Raw genomic sequence first — 21,161 nt, 5'->3', positions numbered from 1 at the left:
AAAAATAACACAATTAAAAAGCTCAATATTTTAACAGATTTATTTGCAAGTAGAACCTTACCATTATTCAAGTTTTGTTAACGAGTATCACAATCTTATACATCATATATGTGATTTCCTCTCAATATGTTTATAACCAAAAACAGCAACACTGATACTAAGAACTGCTCTCTAAACACAGTGTTTGATTTAACTGGAATATTTGATTAAACAATCAATTCTTCCACAACAAGTGTTGAGTAAAATAGTTCCCATCTGCCAGAAAACTTATTTGAAAAATAAATAAAATGGCACAACCTCCCTAAAAAAATAAAAAACAAACATTCCTCCCCATGCAGAACAGCACAAAGCAGAGTAAATACAACTACACACATTTATTTACATCATGTACATCATAAACCGACAATGGTTTAGATTTTTAAGACAAACCATAATAACACTAATGTAGGCCTGCGTTGAACATATCTATTAGTTTTTCCTATTTTTAGGCTGTCAATTATAACAGGCACATTTTCCTGTGTTAATGCTTCTAGAGATTGTTCTAGAAGTAATAGAATAGAATTATTTTAAACAAAAAAACAATTATTTCTCCTGACGTCTGCTTTTTACTCAAAGACAGTAAAAGCTTTGGCACTCATCTGTTAAATTACATTACTCCTTTTATTCTAACAATAAACAGGAAACTAAAAGTAACAGAATCACTATAACTTATTATTTCCAGCCACCGACACGATGCAGAACTCAACAAAGATTAGTGCAGTAGGTCAATGCAGAAGCAGCAAAAACACAAAGGGCATAAATACTGCTGCACTTGATCCGTTTCTGTCTTTAAATGTTTATTTTCACTGAAAGGTTAAGACAAATGTATCACAGGTGGGATGTTGTTAAAAGATGCTGCAGAGTTGGTGTTTGGATTGGGATTCAAAATAATAATTTAAAACAGAACGTGGATTTTTTTGTCAAATTCACATTTTTTAAAGCTGCAGTATGTATAACCATGAGACGAATGAAATCCATTATTTAATTGTACAAACATTTGACATATTTTACGATCAGTTAAAGGTTTTTAGCTAATTGACAGCAAAATAGAAACATGATTTCATGTGAAATGTTTCACAAGTGGTTGTTTGAAAATTAAATAATTTGCATAAATGAAGGGAAATAAAGTCTTACACGTTGAACCTTTTTTAAGTTACTGCCCGTCATCCTTCATTGTCTTTCCTTCTAAATAAAGGGAAACATTTTATATTCCAGAAGTGTTTATGGGATCCCATCAGATTATTCAGGGCATTTGAAGTAGTTCACAGTTTCATAAAGTTTGGTGAGCGCTGGATTAGATTGTGGCAGGTGATCAGATACCGGATGTGTGCGATTACTGTAGAGTAACTTGTTTCATCTTTTCTGTTTGTCATTTGACAGCTTTAGACACCACCTGTTTCCATCTCCTCCGACTCCCTTCACAACACTATTATAGCGAAAAGGAAGCAGTGATTCGTCACAAAGAACTGTTCTAGCGTAGCACAGCGCGCTACATAGCAACACTTCAGATAATACTGGAAATATAAGAACTTTTAAATTAACTAGTTTTTACAGAATCAAAGCAGGAAATGTTTTGAGTTCATTTCAAGAGTGACTCCAAATGTTACATAAAGGCAGCGTTTTACTGCTCTGTGTGTGTGTGTGTGCACGTGTAAGAGTGTGTGTGCTCTTTAGTTTTTGATCTCCAGGATGGACGGGTTGTGGTCCAGGATGGCCAGGATGATCTTGTCCATGTATTGTCTCAAACGCAGATTGTTCTCCTCCTGGTCCTTCAGAGCTACGACCACCTGAGACACACAGAAGGTCACATGTTCAAACATCATGAAAAACGTCAGCGAGCGTCACCAGAGCCGCAGGCAGGTAGGCGGACCTCGTCTCTGGAGGCGTTGTCTATCTCAGCTGCCAGGCACTGAGCTTTGGAGTGAGAGGACAGAAGGTTCTTCACGTCGTACAGACTCAGACTGAGGATCTGAGCGTTCAGGTCGTCGTTCTGATCCCTCAGCTTGTAGTTGTCCTGACCCAGAAGAGAAGATGAAAGACGTCAGAGGACACAAACACACACACACACAGGAGATGATCTTTGTATCGCTGACCTGCTTCAGCCTCCTAACTTCGTGTTCCATTTCCATCTCTCTGGTTTTGGCTGCCAGACCCTTTCCTTTCCCAGGATGCTCCATCTCCACCTTAAACATCTGCAGGTAGTCCAGCTCCCTCCGCAGGTCCTCCACCAGCTACACGCACACACACACACACACACACACGCCTTCAGGAGAAGCTGCCGCTGTGCTCTGCAGAACATCTGCCTTACCTCCTGCATTGACTCCTTCTCCTTCTGGAACTCGTGACGGTTATGCCACAGCTTGTCTAAGATCTTCCTGTAGAGGTCCATCTCGTCCTTCAGCCTCAGACTGGTGTCCTCCAGCCTGTCCGTCATCTTCTGCTTCTCCTGTACAGATTCAGTCAAAAGCACGATGAAGAAAATCACAGTGCGGAATCCAGTGAGTGACTGGGTAGATCCCAGTTTATACCTGTCAAAGTGTCCTTGGGCAAGACACTGAACCCTAAGTTGCTCTTAATGGTCGACTAGCACAATGCATGGCAGCTCAGTCCCATTGGTGAGTGAATGTGAATGAGCTGATATTGTAAAGCACTTCAGTGTGGGGATAAAGTGCTGTATAAACTAAATTCAAAGTTGACATTGGCTTTTGAAAGTATTAGAACCAATCAGGGAGCTGGATTTGGTTCTGATCCTTCCTACTTCATTTGCATCAGGTCTACTAGTACTACTACTGCATCTTTTGGCTTTACTAGTAATACTAGTGAGATATTGTAAGTGTACTAGTATTACTAGTAAACAAAAACATAATTTACTGGTAAATATCTTTAGCGCAGTCGTGCACTAGTAGACCTTACTAGTAAAGCAAAATCATTATGTAAATATTGTCTTGTCTTTTCTCTCTTTTCTTGTTTCTGCTTCTCAGTCAGTGTTTCCTTCACTCACCTGATCCAGTTTCTCTGTTTGAGACTTTAGTCGACACACGTTGGACCTCATGTCTGTGTTCTCCTCCTCCAGCTGTTGAATGCTGTGTATCCGTGCACACACACACACACACACACACACACACAGTGAAATACACACCGTCTGATGGAAAAACCAACAGACACACACCTGCACTTTGAATTGAAGCTAATGGATGTTCTCCTGTGTGTGTGTGTGTGTGTGTGTGTGTGTGTGTGTGTGTGTGTGTGTGTGTGTGTGTGTGTGTGTGTGTGTGTGTGTGTGTGTGTGTGTGTGTGTGTGTGTGTGTGTGTGTGTGTGTGTGTGTGTGTGTGTGTGTGTGTGTGTGTGTGTGTGTGTGTGTGTGTGTGTGTGTGTGTGTGTGTGTGTTGCTCCTACCTGTTGCACAACTGGTTGATCTGAGCGTTTCTGTCTTTCTCCGTCTTTGTGTAGGTCTCTCTGTGAGTCCTGCTCTCCTCCTCCAGGCTCTGGTCAGCCTTCATCTCTGCGTCCCTCACCTGCTCCTCCAGCTCATGCACTCTGAGGAACACACACACACACACACACACACACACACACACTGCTGTAACAAAAGTTGTCCATCCCTGTGTTCTTCGACATGTAAAAATCCAGTATTATTATTATTATTATATTATTATTAGCACACACTGTAGTGTAGTCTAGTGAGAAAATAACTCTCATTGGCTGGAACATGTCTCACCTGTGGACGAGCTGAGTGTTCTCCTGTTTGAGTTTGGACTTGAGGTCACTGTTAGCCAGGCTGTCACTTTCCAACTCACACACTTTCTTCTCCAGAAAACTGACCTGAGTGAAGAAACAGACATGTTTTTATTTATTTACATATCCAAAAAAAAAAAAAAAAACATAACTGTGCTGTTAGAGGTTCAGATGTGTGTGTGCGTGTGCGTGTACCTTCTCAGTGATGTGCAGGTCACAGGAGTCAATGGTGCTGGCTATCAGGTCCTCTGTGCTGCTGAAGCCGCTGTGGTTGGACTGGAAAAGCTGCCTGCAGGAGTAAGAGTGCACGCCATCATCATCATCATCATCATCATCATCATCCATCATCATCATTCATCTACCATGGATCAGGTGACTCACCGGCCAAACGCAGTGCTGGAGATCTTCCTGTTTGGACTAAAAGACACAGAATCACAACATGAACCTGTGTGTGTGTGTGTGTGTGTGTGTGTGTGCATTAGAGTTGGGGTCAATTACATTTTTCCCTTACAATTACGTTTTCAATTACCCATGTTCAATTACAATTTAATTGGGATCACAATAACCAACATTTTTTCCAATTACAAATAAATTACAATTATTATTCTTCCCCTGAAAGTCAATTACAAAGATGTTCTGAATTACTAAAGTTAAATTACAATTTTGCAAACTTTTATTCATATAGCGTTGTGATGATTGTTTGCGTTGTTTTTGTGTGTACAATGTCGTTTTGGCATCTTTACTTTTACATTTTAGTGCATTTATTATAATATCTTATGTAAAAGCTTAAGTAGGGACAATAGTTGGAATTTAGTAATAACTATAAACTCTTTGTACAAAACATCTGTTACATTCACATTATTATTACTCTGTAAAATTGTATTGTCCTTATTAAAAAAACTTCTATTATATATGAGTGTGAATATTCACTGACAGCTAGTGGGAAAACCTAATATGAAACACATTTTAATATTTGTTAACTAATTATGCGTAAGCCATAGGCCTGTTTTGTGTTTAATTAAATTGTAAATGAAAGTTTTTATTGAATTTCTATGGTAATTACAATTACAAAGTCAAATTCTCTGACTTAACTCAATTCCAATTCAATTCCGATAAGAACAGAGACAGATTCTTAAAATTACAATTACGTTTATAATGATGCCATAATTGTAATTAATTATCAAATGCGCAATTGCAATTATAATTGACTCCAACTCTTGTGTGTGTGTGTGTGTGTGTGTGTGTGTGTGTGTGTGTGTGTGTGTGTGTGTGTGTGTGTGTGTGTGTGTGTGTGTGTGTGTGTGTGTGTGTGTGTGTGTGTGTGTGTGTGTGTGTGTGTGTGTGTGCGTGGGTGTGGTGTGTGTGCGCGCGCGCTTACCTGCTGCCGCCCCTCAGTCTGGCCTCCAGGTCTCGGAGCAGGTTGACCTTCTTGCAGCACTGAGAGCAGTAGACGTCCAGCTGATTGTGGATCACGCTGTGGTTCTGCTGAGGACTCGGCCCAGCGCTGCAAACATCACAACACCTTCACAGCTGGAGCAGCTGTTTGATGGTAACAACACTGAATGTTACTGTGCACTAACCTTGAGGAGAGAGAAGATCCAACATCAGTGTCGTCCTCGCAGCAGGGGCTGCTGGGAGTAAAGTCCACATCCCCTCCCTCACCATAGTCCTCAAACTCCTCCTCCCTGGAGATGACGGACACGTCAGTGGAACAGTGTGAGAGTCTGTCCCTCACGCTGATGTTTGTCCTACCTGTCAGTGAGCGCTGTCTTTAAAGACTCAAAGCTCTTTGTGTCGCTGTCCCCTGCACTGCATTCTGGGTAGGCTTGTGTGCACACAATGACGGGAGGGCCCGGGTTAGCTTCACTGTTCTGCACAAACATGGAGAGGATGAACGCGCACACCTTGGACCAGTACCGAGCTGCCTCCACAGGATGCTACCACCACAACGTTAAAGAATATCCACAGATTCTACAGATCTGTGTTTTTAGGTAGACAGTACTATTTTTTGTCAACATTTGAGTCATAGAAGAAGAAAAATACTTAGATGAGTGCTTTTGTCTCGTCTCGATTTTAACCCCATACCTGCGTGCAGATTCGATATCATGTGATTCAGATTTTTTGTGATTCTATAGTAACGAATATTGTGATTTTAATGTCTTTTTTTTCAAAAACAAAAGATAAATCATTCACTTCTAGAAAAAATAAAGGCAGTCGGTATCCGTACAGTTGCCGTATCAATATACCGACATTCTATTCGTACGCAGCGCCCCTCATTGACCAGTTTAAGACTAAACCTAACCGTAACCCTAATCCAACCCTCAACTCTAACCCTAAAAATTGTTGCGATATAGGGTTATAACCGAACCCTAACCCTAACAATAAAACGCTACGTACTTGTGCTTCGGTAACCGTACCAATAGCACCGGGAGTTGTCTGTACGGCAAACGTATGAGTAGACGCTTTCAAAAATAAATTAGTCATAGTTTCTGAAAAGAATGCACGTCACAGTCAGTCTCTCTGACGTTTATTTACACTGAAACATGTTAACGTGCACGATACTACATATAGAGTTAACCTATGAGCACATATGCACACATGGGAATAAATAAATTATATATTTATTTACATTCTGGGGAGAAATATTGGTATTTAACACAAAAAATATACGCAAATCAATATTTTTTCCCCTTATATCTGAAACAAACGTGAAAAGTTATGGTAAAATCTACATTCTGTAGGAGAGCAGAGCTTACCGTGTTTTCAGGGCCACTGTTGCTTGTCCACGGCTGGCCGACACTTCGGGGACCAACTGGTATCTTTAATATCTCCTCACAGCCTACAGGGGGAGAGAAACACGTTGAATGAATACCTCTGAGATGTTCTGACAGCACCATATGAACGGTGTGGGAATAAATCTGTGATTCTGTGAAAGTTGACTCTGGAAGTAGAGAAATGGATGAGATGGGTTTTCCAGATGTTCTTGTTCTCTCAGCTATTTCAGGTTAAAGCGTCTGATTTAAACCTCAGGCTAGACTGGGTTTTAACACAAACATCTGATGTTCTCACCTTTGATGGCCAACACGGCTTGACAGAAGTCTTTGAAGGAGATTTTTCCACTAGCGTTAGCCTCCAAGTAGCTTGTGAGCTTTTTCACCTGCACGAGACAAACAGAGTAGAGGACTTTACAATAGGCATAGACTGCCGGGGGGGGGGTCTGGCATGCTCGGTTGGAGAGAGGTTGGAGAGGGCGTTAAGAGAGAGGTCATTTAGGTTAGAGAGGGACCGGAGAGGGTCCCATTCCTCTTTCAAACACTCCCTCTATGTCTGCTTACTCCCTTGTGTGTTTGCTCCTGTACTCCTTCTGGCTTTTGTCTTGCAGGTCCGTGGGATCCTCAGTGTGGAGTTACAGAGACTCAGCGGCTCTGTCTCCACCCTTTCCTCTGCACACACCCAACACAGCATAACGTGGATGGCTGTTCATCATAGGAATGGGATCCACACAAGGTTCCTGCTGCTTAACAGAAGGTTTTCCTTGCCGCCATGATGAATTCATGTTGGGTGTGGGATACATATGTATGTGTATATACGTATATATGCATATGTGTGTATCCATAAAATGAAGAGTCCGTCCTTAAGACTGCTCTACTGTAAAGTGCCTTGAGATACCATTGGTTATGATTTGGCGCTATACAAATAAAGATTGATTGATTGATTGATTGACTTTACCCCCAAAAGCAGAATATATCAGATTTCATATGTTTCCTCAGTGTAAAAATGACTGCGTCATGTCATTCTAAGCAGGCGATTAAACACCAGAAAGAGAAACTCAAATATTATGCAATTAAAAAAAGGATGTACACTGGAGAAAAAGAGTTTAACAGCATTTCTTCAATCACTCAAAAGAAAAAAGTAAACGAATAAAAAACACTGAGCGTGTTAAAGGAGGGCTGGCAAACTCAGTTTATTTCAGGGGTCAAATACAGAGCAGTTTGATTTTAAGGGCCGCAAATTTTAGGCTAGAAAACAAGAAAAGTTCTCATTAATGTGCCTTAGTTTGCACTTCCATGCAATAAAGATATACAAGGTATGTAAAACACCAACAATAAGCAACAATTTCAGTCCCTGCATGATCTACACTGAAATTTCCTTAAATTTGTGATCAAATTCTATTCGTTTTGAGGAAATTTTGAAGAATAAATCAGGTTCTCCCCAGGGGTGGACCTATAAAAGAATAGTCAAACCTGGGAGCAGATGTAGAGCAGTAATGGTTGCGTTGGCTTTCCCTTGCTTGCTGTCCACATTGTGTGTATCTGGCTTAGTGCTGTGAAATTTCCCTGCTTTATCCTGTATTCTCAGTTCTGTATTAGTGTGTGTTTACCTGGTTTATCCAGCGTTTTGAGTTCTGTCATTGTATTTGGTTTTCTTTCCTGGTTTACCAGACGCTTTATGTTAGAACTGTACTCGGAATTATTGTTTTATTTGTAAAGAAGCTGTAGGGGTGAGCTGCTATTTTTGTTCCCTTTTTCTAGTGATTTGGTGTTCAGGTTTATGAAGGAGTTTGTTTGTTGTTTTGGCCTTGATTCACCCTGATGTCTATGCTTCTGTTTTTGTGGTTAATTGTTCTTTAATATTGTACAATTATTGTAAATAAATTGCCTTTGTCTTATTCAAATTCCTGTGTTTCTTTTGAAATATGTTATCCTAGAACATAGACCAGGGGCGTAACAGAGGGACTGAGATATCTACAACTGAATTATTTGGTCATTTACTCAATTATTCATGTTTTTTCTGCAATTACTTCCTGCAATTGGAGCCTCAGCCTCAGTCAGTAAAAAAAAAAAAAACATATATATATTTTTTTCGAATTAATGATTTTTTTTAAATCCATTTTCCAATTTTTTTTGGAATCGTTTTCCATATTATTCATTTTTAAAAATCCATTTTCCGAATCAATTTAATAAAAATAATTAAATTTTCCGAATTAATTTCTTTTAAAGAATTCGTTTTCAGAATTTATTTTTTTATTTTTATGCAAAAAATAATAATTCAAAATGTTTTTTATTTTATTTTTATGCCTCATTATAGCCTTAACTAAAAAAACAAAATGTAAAATTTTTTAAAATATTTTCATTTTTATGCCTTACGATAGATTTACCTTTTTTTTTTAACTTTATTTTTCTCTTTTTAGTAGTAAACGTGAAATGACGTTATAGAACATTCCTCGACAGCAAGACAGAATATACACAACAATGTAAGAAAAAATTAAAAACAACAAATTTGAATAGTACATTATGATGAAATAAAACAAGGTAAAACATGTTGGATCCCAGAAAACCTAACAAAGCCGACATGAGACAAATACACAAATAAATTGATGGCCAATCAAAACATTACAGAAAAGTGTAGGTGACCGCTCAGTAACACAGGTATTTGTAACCATCTCCTCCTGAAGACCTCACACTTAAACTGTAACTTTGCTGTTAAAGCCTCCATTCTATACACCTCTAAAATATTTTCATTTTTATGCCTTACTATAGCCTTACCATGAAAAAAAATCCAAAATATTTTCATTTTTATGCCTTACTATAGCTTGACCTAAAAAAAAATCTAAATGTTTTCATTTTTATGCCCCACGATAGCCTTACCTAAAAAAATCTAAATATTTTCATTTTTATGCCTCACTATAGCCTTACCTGAAAAAAAAAAAAATAATAATAATATTAATTTTTATGCCTTACTATAGCCTTACATAAAAAATCTAAATATTTTACTTTGTATGCTTCACTATAGCCTTACCTTTAAAAAAAAAAAGAAAATCTAAATATTTTCATTTTTATGCTTTACTTATAGCCTTACCATGAAAAAAATCTAAATATTTTCATTTTTATGCCTTACTATAGCCTTACCAAATAAAAAAAAAAATCTAAATATTTTCATTTTTATGCCTCACCTAAAAAAAAAAAAAAAATTCAAAATATTTTAATTTTTATACCTCACTATAGCCTTACCAACAAAAATAAAAATATTTTCATTTTTATGCTTCACCTACAAAAAATAAAAAAAATCTAAATATTTTCATTTTATGCCTCACTATAGCCTTACCTAAAAAAAAAAAAAAAAAATTCAAAATATTGTAATTTTTGAGCCTCACTATAGCCTTTCACAAAAAAAAATCTAAATATTTTCATTTTTATGCTTCACCTAAAAAAAAAATCTAAATATTTTCATTTTTATGCCTCAATATAGCCTTAACTAAAAAAATCTAAATATTTTCATTTTTATGCCTAACTATAGCCTTACCTGAAAAAAAAAAAAATAATAATAATAATCATTTTTATGCCTTACTATAGCCTTACATAAAAAATCTAAATATTTTTACTTTGTATGCCTCACTATAGCCTTACCTTTAAAAAAAAAAATCTAAATATTTTCATTTTTATGCTTTACTTATAGCCTTACCATAAAAAAATCTAAATATTTTCATTTTTATGCCTCACCTAAGAAAAAAAAAAAAAGAATTCAAAATATTTTAATTTTTTATGCCTCACTATAGCCTTACCAACAAAAAAATCTAAATATTTTCATTTTTAAGCTTCACCTAAAAAAAAAAAAAAAAATCTAAATATTTTCATTTTTATGCCTCACTTTAGCCTTACCTAAAAAAAAAAAAATAAATAAATTCAAAATATTGTCATTTTTATGCCTCACTATAGCCTTTCACAAAAAATCTAAATATTTTCATTTGATGCCTCACTATAGTCTTACCTGAAAAAAAATCTAAATATTTTCATTTTTATGCTTCACCTAAAAAAAAAAAACTAAATATTTTCATTTTTATGCCTAACTATAGGGCGACCGTGGCTCAGGTGGTAGAGGGTCGTCTTCTGATTGAAAGGTTGGGTGTTCGATCCCAGTACCTGACTATGTGTCGAAGTGTCCTTGGGCAAGACACTGAACCCTAAGTTGCTCCCAGTGGTCGACTAGCGCCTTGCATGGCAGTCCTGTCCCACTGGTGTGTGAATGTGAGAGTGATTGGGTGAATGAGCTGATATGTAAAGCGCTTTGAGTCTGCTTCAGTGTGGTGATAAAGCGCTATATAAATCAAGTCCATTTACCATTTACCATTACCATTTATAGCCTTACCTAAAAAAAAATCTAAAAATTTTCATTTTTATGCCTTAATATAGCCTTACCTAAAAAAAATCTAAATATTTTCATTTTTATGCTTCACCTAAAAAAAAAAAAATCGAAATATTTTCATTTTTAAGCTTCACCTAAAAAAAAAATAAAAAATCTAAATATTTTCATTTTTATGCCTCACTATAGCCTTACCTGAAAAAAATCTAAATATTTTCATTTTTAAGCTTCACCTAAAAAAAAAAAAAAAAAATCTAAATATTTTCATTTTTATGCCTCACTATAGCCTTACCTAAAAAAAAAAAAAAAAATTTAAAATATTGTCATTTTTATGCCTCACTATAGCCTTACCTAAAGAAAAAAAAAAATATTCAAAATATTTTTATTTTTATGCCTTACTATAGTTTTACCCAAAAAATATTCAAAGCATTTTCATTTTTATGCCTTACCTAAAAAAAGAAAAATCAAAATATTGTTATTTTTATGCCTCACTATAGCCATACCTAAAGAAAAAAAATAAATATTCAAAATATTTTCATTTTTATGCCTTACTATAGCTTTACCTAAAGAAAAAAAAAAAATTCAAAATTTTTTCATTTGTATGTCTCACTATAGCCTTACCTAAAAAAAAAAAATATTCAAAATATTTTCATTTTTATGCCTCACTATAGCCTTACCTAAAAAAAAAAAAAAAAAAATTCAAAATATTTTCATTTCATGCCTCACAATAGCCTTAGCTAAAAAAAAAATAAAAAAATTCAAAATATTTTCATTTTTATGCCTTACTATAGCCTTACTTAAAAAAAAAAAAATCAAAATATTTTCATTTTTATATTTCACTATAGCCTTACCTAAAAAAAATCTAAATATTTTCATTTTTATGCCTCACTATAGCCTTACCTAAAAAAAATAAAATAAATATTCAAAATATTTTTATTTTTATGCCTTACTATAGTTTTACCCAAAAAAAAATTAAAGCATTTTCATTTTTATGCCTTACCTAAAAAAAAAAATCGAAATATATTCATTTTTATGCCTCACTATAGCCGTACATAAAAAATCAAAATATTTTCATTTTTATGCCTTACTATAATCTTACCTAAAAAAAAAAAAAAAATATTCAAAATATTTTCATTTTTATGCCTTACTATAATATTACCGAAAAAAAAAAAATATTCAAAATATTTCATTTTTATGCCTTACTATAGCTTTACCTAAAAAAAAAAAAAAAAAAAAAAATAATTCAAAATATTTACATTTTTATGCTTCATTATAGCCTTCCCTAAAAAAAAAAATTCAAATAATTTACATTTTTATGCCTTATTATAGCCTTACTTAAAAAAAAAAAAATCAAAAATATTTTCATTTTTATATTTCACTATAGCCTTACCTAAAAAAAAATCTAAATATTTTCATTTGTATGCCTCACTATAGCCTTACCTAAAAAAATAAAATAAATATTCAAAATATTTTTATTTTTATGCCTTACTATAGTTTTACCCCAAAAAAATTCAAAGCATTTTCATTTTTATGAATTACCTAAAAAAAAATCGAAATATAGTCATTTGTATGCCTCACTATAGCCTTACCTAAAAAAAAAAAATATTCAAAATATTTTCATTTTTATGCCTCACTATAGCCTTACCTAAAAAAAAAAAAAAAAATTCAAAATATTTTCATTTTATGCCTCACAATAGCCTTAGCTAAAAAAAAATAAAAAAATTCAAAATATTTACATTTTTATATTTCACTATAGCCTTACCTAAAAAAAAAAAAAAAAATTCAAAATTTTTACATTTTTATGCCTTACTATAGCCTTACCTAAAAAAATAATTCAAAATATTTACATTTTTATGCTTCATTATAGCCTTACCTAAAAAAAAAAAATTCAAATAATTTACATTTTTATGCCTTACTATAGCCTTACTTAGAAAAAAAAAAATCAAAATGTTTTCATTTTTATATTTCACTATAGCCTTACCTAAAAAAAATCTAAATATTTTCATTTGTATGCCTCACTATAGCCTTACCTAAAAAAAATAAAATAAATATTCAAAATATTTTCATTTTTATGCCTTACTATAGTTTTACCCAAAAAAAATTTCAAAGCATTTTCATTTTTATGCCTTACCTAAAAAAAAAAATCGAAATATAGTCATTTTTATGCCTCACTATAGCCGTACATAAAAAATCAAAATATTTTCATTTTTATACCTTACTATAATCTCACCGAAAAAAAAATAAATATTCAAAATATTTTCATTTTTATGCCTCACTATAGCCTTTCACAAAAAAATTCACAATATTTTCATTTTTATGCCTCACAATAGCCTTAGCTAAAAAAAATAAAAGAAATTCAAAATATTTAAATTTTTATGCCTTACTATAGCTTACATAAAAAATCTAAATATTTTCATTTTTATGCCTCACTAGCCTTACCGAAAAATAAAAATAAAAAAAAATATTCAAAATATTTTCATTTTTATGCCTTACTATAGCCTTACCTAAAATAAAAAAAAATCAAAAAAAAAAAAAATCAAAATTTTTACATTTTTATGCCTCACTATAGCCTTACCTAAAAAATCCAAATATTTTCATTTTTATGCCTTACTATAATATTACCGAAAAAAAAAAAAATATATATATATTCAAAATATTTTCATTTTTATGCCTTACTATAGCTTTACCTACAAAAAAATCGAAATATTTTCATTTTTATGCCTCACTATAGCCTTACCTAAAAAAAAAAAAGAAAAAAGACGGTGGTGGTCTCGTGGTTATGGAAGCGTGCTACCTTCTGCCTCTGTACAGATGTTTCAGACCTGAGCATCAAAGCATCAGCATTTCACATGGAAACGCTGATAAACATACACGGTGCGTCACGCGCGCACGCGCTTACCTCCTCTCCCTGACCGAACTGCACACCGAGCTCCAGCAGATGTTCCACGCGGATGAATCCATCTTCCCCTTCGTCACACACGTCAAACACTTCTTTGAGCCGCTTCAGGAGAAGCAGCAGCTGCTCCTGGTCCTCCATCACACGCACAGATTCAAACTCGCTACCTGCCCGGCCTGCCTGGCTGCAGGGGCCACGGCAGCATCCACCGCCTCCGCTCTGCTGTGCGAAGAGACTCACGGAGAACACCGAGCGGCTCCGATCTGAACCGAGGCGTTGCGTCATCAGACAGCGGCTAATCAATAATCCAGCTGTTACCATGTGATGGTTTCACTGTTCATCACCCTGTGTGTGTATATATTTATAGGTAGATATGTTTATGTGCATAAGTATGGAGGTACATTTGTGTCTCTATTATTCAATAAAAAAGAAAAATCACATCAATCAAAAAAACATTTTCAATCAAAGAAAAAAAGTGTTCAAATGCAATTATTTGGGTCTCAAATATTTTTCGGCATTAGAAATATTATGCAATTTTTCACCCATCTCCATTTGTTCTAAGAACCCCAAAAACATAGTATTTATTTTCCCAAACTCGCCTGTTTTCTAGAGTTTTAGCCCTCTGTAAAGTCATCTATGAGCCGTTCTGAAATCGGGCCGTTTTGGGGCCTACTTATGCATTATCATAAGTGGGCGTGTCTATAGACACCTCACTCATAGGGTGATCAGTGCTCACCAAAGCAATGTTATTTTTGCTATCCACTGTTGTTATTGTTTTCTGCCAAAGTCGCATTGTGTCACAAACACATCAGATCAGTGAGACAACAGGTTCACCAATGCACTGAACCACAAGAGTGGAGTACACCTCCGCATGAACAAATAGTGTTTACACTACAGTGCACTTTAACTGTGGAGGCGCAGCACCGGCTGCAGGCAAGTTCTGTATTTTTCGTTTTACCGGTAGGCATCACTTTTTTGCTCGCGAGAAAAACAACCTTCTCCAAAGTTTTCATCGGACAAGGGGTGGAGATACCAGCGGAGGGAAGATAATTTTCTTTACCGATTTGACTTGTGACATCACAAATCTAGAAAATTTGTAACGGAGCAATTTTCTCTGTGTTGTAAGACTTACAAAGACCACACAAAATGACTGGATGAATTTATTTCACATTTTGCGTGCCGATGGACACTCAAGTTAGCTCATATGTGATCAAAAAAACCCTGCAAAAGTGGATTTTTCATAATTTGTCCCCTTAAACATTTTTTTCTTTGATTGAAAATATTTATTTTTGATTTAATTCAATTTTTTTTTTTTTTTTTTAATTAAATAATAAAGACACACATCTACCTCCATACACACATATTGTTTCACTGTGAGGGAAATCATTAGCACGACTTGGCAACAACTGTGGAAAAAGGAACAAATGTCAATAAAGAGTCTGTGACACTGACAGACCATAAATGAGCATCTGTCTGTGAGTGAATGAAGCAGATCATTACTTCTATTCATTCCAATGCACAGATGATCCAAGTTCAGCTGGTGATCATCACTCAAGTTCTCCTGGATCCAGGCCAACAGGCTCCAGACAACACACGCTGAATGAAGATCTCGGAGGAATCCATACCTTTCCTTACATTTACCTGTTAGTGCGATCACACAAAGGGAACATGTTCTTGGTTTTCCTGCTGTAAACGTTGATTCAAACTCATGCCATCAAATATCAATGTGCACAGTGGTGGGCCATCAGGGCCAGCAAGGCCTTATCTGCTGGCCTAAACATCATCAGAATATAAATTGAATTTTGATATATTTTTCCACAATTATTAAATCATTCCTCAGTCATATTCTTTGTTTCAAAGCTTTCCGGTTGCTTTGTTTCCAGCCTTAGGTTGAGATTTGGAGGGCTGGCCTTTATGTCAGAGGTTCTATCCAATCATATTCAGCCATCATGTGTTGCCAGGGTCTAAAATCTGCCCTTAGGCCTTCGGAATCAACAGTGGCGCGCTAGAGCATGCATGGCCCCTCCTCGTCCTTGGTAATGGTGTTGCTCCCATGCCTCACACACACCTGGGACACCACCCCCCACCAACGGCACGAGAACAGAGAACCAACACGATCCAGGTCCGTCAGCTGCTTAAACGAGTCACACAAAGAAGCAGGTGACAGCTCTGAGGAAGACTGTAATGACACAATGAACACAATCCATCCACCACACTTGTTTTCATGTAATGAGGTAGTGTCATGGCTCCAGAGGTCCACTGAAAGTGCACGACTTCAGTCTGGACCATTTTACTTTTAAAAACAATGTTTATTAACAATAAATCAGTCACAAGTCTGTACAAATCATTAAACTTTGCTGGGATTTGTTCCCTTCATGGCAGAGACTCCTGTAGTGGTGTGTGAAGGACCAGTCTGGGTTCCAGCAGAGACTCCCATCGCTCCGTCACCTGCAGAGAGAACAGATACAGCTGTGACTGGGCTCATGTCGGGGAGTGGAACAAACGCAGCTGTAGCATCAGCAATCGTTACCCGAGAGCTTCTGGACACAGCGTATTCCACGCTCTCTGAGCCGTCTGCGTTCTGATACACCAGGTCAAACTTTCCTGGTTCTGTGGGAGCTGAAGAAAGACCAGCATCAGTGTTAGACACATACATTCATGCTTGTTCTCAGGTTATAAACCAAATTATAGATTACTCATTGTAATAGAAGATATCCTACATGAGCTTCATCAAACTGAGTGATGATGGAGTTTGAGGGTGTGTGTGTGTGTGTGTGAACTATGAACCTTCAACCTACCAGCCAGAGCAGTGAGGAGCTCCAGCTCAATCTGCTTGGTGACTGGGTTAAAGCTGATGATTTTTCCCTCCTGAAAGACACAGAACAGAAGAGGTTTGTTGTCATGTGACTTGTCTGGATCATACAATGGCCATGGTTACATGATGTTTTTCATAATTATTTATTCCGATTTAAATCATTTGGAATTAAAGCGTTCGCTTTGTGTTTAAAAAGTCCGTGTATAAGTCTGCATGTTTATGCCTCCATCCATCCACTCTTTTCATTATATCCATGTCTTTTAAGGCTCTTATCAAATAGTTTAGGCTGGAGTCCGGGCCATCGCCATCTTGGATTATGTCGTCATCGCAAGTCACACATGCACAAAACGATACCAATTAACTTAAAGCGACTTTAACCAAGTTAAGTGTTTACAAGAAAGAAGAATCATCTCATTTGGAATTAAAAACAGAATAAACCAGCCACCTAATTCTGAATGAACTTTAATTCGGAATTAAATTAGCTTTAGGAATTGTGTGTTTACAAGGTCAGGTTAAAAAGGAATTAACTTCTATTCCGCTTTAAAGAGGAATTAAAGCCCCCATGTAAACGTGGTCAATGTCTGTTTCCAAGAGATCGAACCGATCCAGGTGTTCGCTTTCACTGTTTACTTAGAGCCTCTGTTTTTCCGTGATTACAAAAAACAGATGGAAAAAACAGAATTCACGTTCTACAACAGAAAAAGCAATCTGAACAAGGTTTTTCTCTCTTTATTTAAATTGACACACACACACACACACACACACACACACACACACACACACACACACACACACACACACACACACACACACACACACACACACACACACACACACACACCTTGTACTCTGACACTTCGGGCGTGTAGCTCTCTGACAGCTCCAGCAGCTGCAGAAAAAGAGAAACCAGTTGTGTTTTCACATCATGTCATATTTTAAAAGATAAATCCTCAGTGTTTGCTACTGTCCCAGTAACACCAAGCTAGAGCTTACCTTGAAGGCAATCTTCTGGCCCACCTGAGGAGGACCTGCTAACAGGGGCATGGAGCTGTAATCCTGCTTGGCTGTAGGCGGAGCTCCATTCTACAAAAAAAAAAAAAAAAAAAAAAACACACCTCAGGAACTCAAGATACTATTTCAAACAAGGGAAACCAAACAGACAGAAAACGCCCACGGTGCATGCTGCAGCATTTTAACTCTTTTCAATCTCTTGTCTTTTTGAAAAGACTTTTCAGACTGAGGTCATGAAAAAAAAACACCTTTCATGTAAAACCCAGCAGACACTGTAACATGTCTGTTAGCCACACTGCAAACCCTCAGCCACCCGTTTTACAGGAAGAATTCCCATTGAAATGTGTGATTTGGGCCGTGTTTGAAACGTCACACTAACGTACTACTCATACTAAGTTTCAAGTCAAAATGAGTATGTAGTGTGTTCACATTGATATTTAGACAGTATGGAAAGATTGAGTATGCTAGAACTACCTGGATGTATACTATATTGGGACATTTTTTAAGTATGCACGGTGGGCACACTAGTAATACTCAACTGGAAGTTTAGTCAGTAGCATAATAGCAAGAATGAAATGTGTATATGCAAGTTTTATGGATCAAATGACCACATGTTGATATTTCTCGCTTCAAGTGTTTTCAGAACTTTCAAAGGCGGCAAATCAACAGAGATATTTAGCCTCAGTGTATCATCATACTCATAGTATATAGACAGTATATACTCAATGAGTTTGTAGCGTATAGTATGGAGTGTGCCATTTCAAACACAGCCATGGTCCCAAAAGATTATTTGTAGGAGTGTCCCGATCCGATATTAGCCTGAAAACGAATATCAGATTCAAATTTCTGGATTTCCCACCATAGCACATAGTGCGATATTTTGAACATCATTATGGACAGATATTGGTCATAGTTATCTGTCACACACCTGATTCAAATGATTAACTGATCATCAAGCTCTGCAGAAACCTGATAACGATCCTGGTCATTTCAATCAGGTGTGTTGGAAGAGGGAAACATCTAAAACATGCTGGATAGTGGCTCTTGAGGACCAGGGTTGGGCACCCCAGTTCTAGACATTCAGTCAGCAGTGTGTAAATGTGTGATATTGTCCTAAAACATGCATGTGATGAATTTCTGTGTCATGTTGGACCTGATTAAATAAAAATGTAAAGAAAAAAAGGTGAGATTGTAAATTATGGTTTTTCCACGATCACAGAATATCAGGACATCAGACCAACACCTACCTGGAGTTTTACTGGGATACTGGTCTCAGTTGGGGCTTCTTTGGTTCCATTCATGCTGATGTTGTGTCCTCTGTAGCCCCGCCCCCTACCTTCCACCCTCCCTCTACCATCACCCCTCCCTCTAGGAATGAAACCACGCCCAAAGTTTCCTCTGCCCAGACCAAGGACAGGTGTGTGGATGACCAACTGGATCTCCTCCTCAGAGTTGGCATCTGGAAGGTCCAGGGTGGGGGCTGCTCCTTTCTGAAGACCATTGAGGAGGGGTTTGGAGCTGGACTCAGATGTTTCTACTGCAGTGGATGAAGAGTCTGTGTCTGAAGAAGAAGATGGAGCAGCATTGGATTTGGTCTTTAGAGGAGCTTTGGTGGAGGAGGACTTTGTAGAAGACTGCTTAGTCATGCTTCCGTTAGCAGAAACCTTGGGTGGTGTCACTGTGAGCTTTCTGCTAGTGGTGCTGACTGCAGCTGGAGGCGTGGGTTCTGGCCCTCTATTCTTCTTCTTCTTCTTCTTAGGTTGGATCTCCTGCTTTTGGGGATCATCTGAACCCAGGGGAACGCTACCTTCACTCACTGTCTTTGCTTTTTTATTCTTCTTCTTCTTCTTCTTCTCACCATCCTCTCCTCTACTCCTCTCCTCACTCCCTGCCTTTCTTTTCTTCCTCTTCCTCTCCACAGGCTCCACACGCTCTTCATCCTCTCCTCCATCTCTGAGTCTTTTCTTCTGCCGTCTGTCGACTGTTGGATGTGGAGAACAGCTGAGTTCATCAGACGGAGACAGGTAGTCCACCTTTACACTGAATACACACACACACAGGTTACACACACCTTTACACTGGAGACACACACACACACACACACACACACACACACACACACCTGACGCAGTCGTTGTCCCTCAGCACGTGCACGCTCTCGGTGCTCGGTAGGTAACATTCCTCCACGAACAAACTGAAGACGCTCCACCGGCTGAAGTTGAACCTTTCCCGGACCAAACTCTCCACGTCCGCCACCACCCGACACCGGCTCCGGTCCACCAGCAGCCAGCAGCGGCGGCAGTCTGCAGCGGACGGAGGAGGATAGTCAAAGACCAGGCGGAGGCGGATGAGGCCGGGGGCCGCCATGACACAACAAGGACCGGAAAGAAGGAGGTGTTAGTCTGATCTGATCACCAGAGAACACAGCGACACCTACCGCTGCGGAGCAGGAACTGGGTGTCATTCAAACACCATCAAACAGTGTTTTATATTCTTTATTTTCCCAATACACCCATTAGTTCAGTTAATACATTATTTATTTAACCTTGGATTTTGGACTTTAACTTTTCTATTTCTGATGTTTTTCTCACTTTAGAGTTTGAACTTCTCCTTTTGGTGTATGTTAAAGAGTTATGCCACAAATGATTATTGATGGATGAGGAAAAACTTGTCCTGCTATAATTGTTAAATGTTTCTGTGTGCAAGTACCCCTAAGAATAATAAGAATGGCTTGGATTTATGAAGCACTTTTTCTGATTAGTCTCAAAGCGCGTTACAAAAAAACCATTATTTATTAACATCAGTCATACCGATGGTGGTAAGTTACATTGTAGCCACAGCTGCCCTAGGTCATAGTGACAGAAGTGTGGCTACCAATTCACACCTACAGCCCTGGGTATGTGTACCCCTGGTTGGGAACCACTGCCATAATACTCAGCAACAGTATAGATTAATACTTATATATTATATTCTGGATTCAAATTCTGAGCAAAACCTTCAACCTAAACGTTATTCCCCAAATGTAAGACAAGTTCTGTCGAGAAAGTTTTATTCCTTCTGCTAATTTTTAAAATGTAGCCTGTTCTTTATTAGCGTTGTAAATTAACTTAAGAGCTTACCATCAGTAAGTATCAAACACCTAAATCTGAGCTCTTAGGACGTCCAGCCTATTATTGGAAGAGACAGTACCAGTAGTTAAACACAGACAGGAGTTTTCAGAAACATGAAAATTATTTTTTAAGTAACCAAAGTAATCAAAAGGAAGTCATTTATTGTATTTATTTTATTCCCCTGTGCTCTGATATGTCTGCTGCTCAACACTACTTCACAGTAAATAAGGATAATGCACTTTGCGTTGTTGCCAACCTCCAATAAATACCACAGAAGGAGAAAAAGGAAAAAGAAGTAGGCCAAAACCCAACACGTTACTTGAAATAAAGTCATACTTTCTCATTCAGTTTGTGTTTCTCTCCTTTTTGGTTCCATTTAGACCAAATAAATGTGAAAATAATGACACTCATGAG

The 21,161-nt window shown here is 37.0% G+C and overlaps 2 protein-coding genes across 2 annotated transcripts; both read right to left on the bottom strand.

The window, feature by feature from the left end:
* Positions 1 to 25: 25 nt before the first annotated feature.
* rab11fip4a (RAB11 family interacting protein 4 (class II) a) lies at positions 26 to 14,072 on the bottom strand. Its single transcript, XM_028454669.1, has 15 exons — positions 13,815 to 14,072; positions 6,845 to 6,932; positions 6,532 to 6,614; positions 5,528 to 5,646; positions 5,356 to 5,460; positions 5,154 to 5,279; positions 4,157 to 4,192; positions 3,971 to 4,064; positions 3,759 to 3,862; positions 3,437 to 3,577; positions 3,041 to 3,122; positions 2,348 to 2,485; positions 2,133 to 2,270; positions 1,910 to 2,053; positions 26 to 1,826 (listed from the first exon to the last, which is right to left on the bottom strand). The coding sequence occupies exons 1-15, from the start codon at positions 13,950 to 13,952 to the stop codon at positions 1,710 to 1,712; spliced, it is 1,653 nt and encodes a 550-aa protein (XP_028310470.1). The 5' UTR covers positions 13,953 to 14,072; the 3' UTR covers positions 26 to 1,709.
* Positions 14,073 to 15,975: 1,903 nt separating this feature from the next.
* Positions 15,976 to 20,038, bottom strand: coil (coilin p80). Its single transcript, XM_028455503.1, has 7 exons — positions 19,760 to 20,038; positions 18,885 to 19,677; positions 17,620 to 17,709; positions 17,468 to 17,515; positions 16,610 to 16,679; positions 16,342 to 16,430; positions 15,976 to 16,259 (listed from the first exon to the last, which is right to left on the bottom strand). The coding sequence occupies exons 1-7, from the start codon at positions 20,002 to 20,004 to the stop codon at positions 16,185 to 16,187; spliced, it is 1,410 nt and encodes a 469-aa protein (XP_028311304.1). The 5' UTR covers positions 20,005 to 20,038; the 3' UTR covers positions 15,976 to 16,184.
* Positions 20,039 to 21,161: the final 1,123 nt, after the last annotated feature.

Source organism: Gouania willdenowi, chromosome 8 (genome assembly GCF_900634775.1).
Source record: "Gouania willdenowi chromosome 8, fGouWil2.1, whole genome shotgun sequence".
Lineage (NCBI taxonomy): Eukaryota > Metazoa > Chordata > Actinopteri > Blenniiformes > Gobiesocidae > Gouania > Gouania willdenowi.
This window is presented reverse-complemented; position numbering and strand designations above follow the sequence as displayed.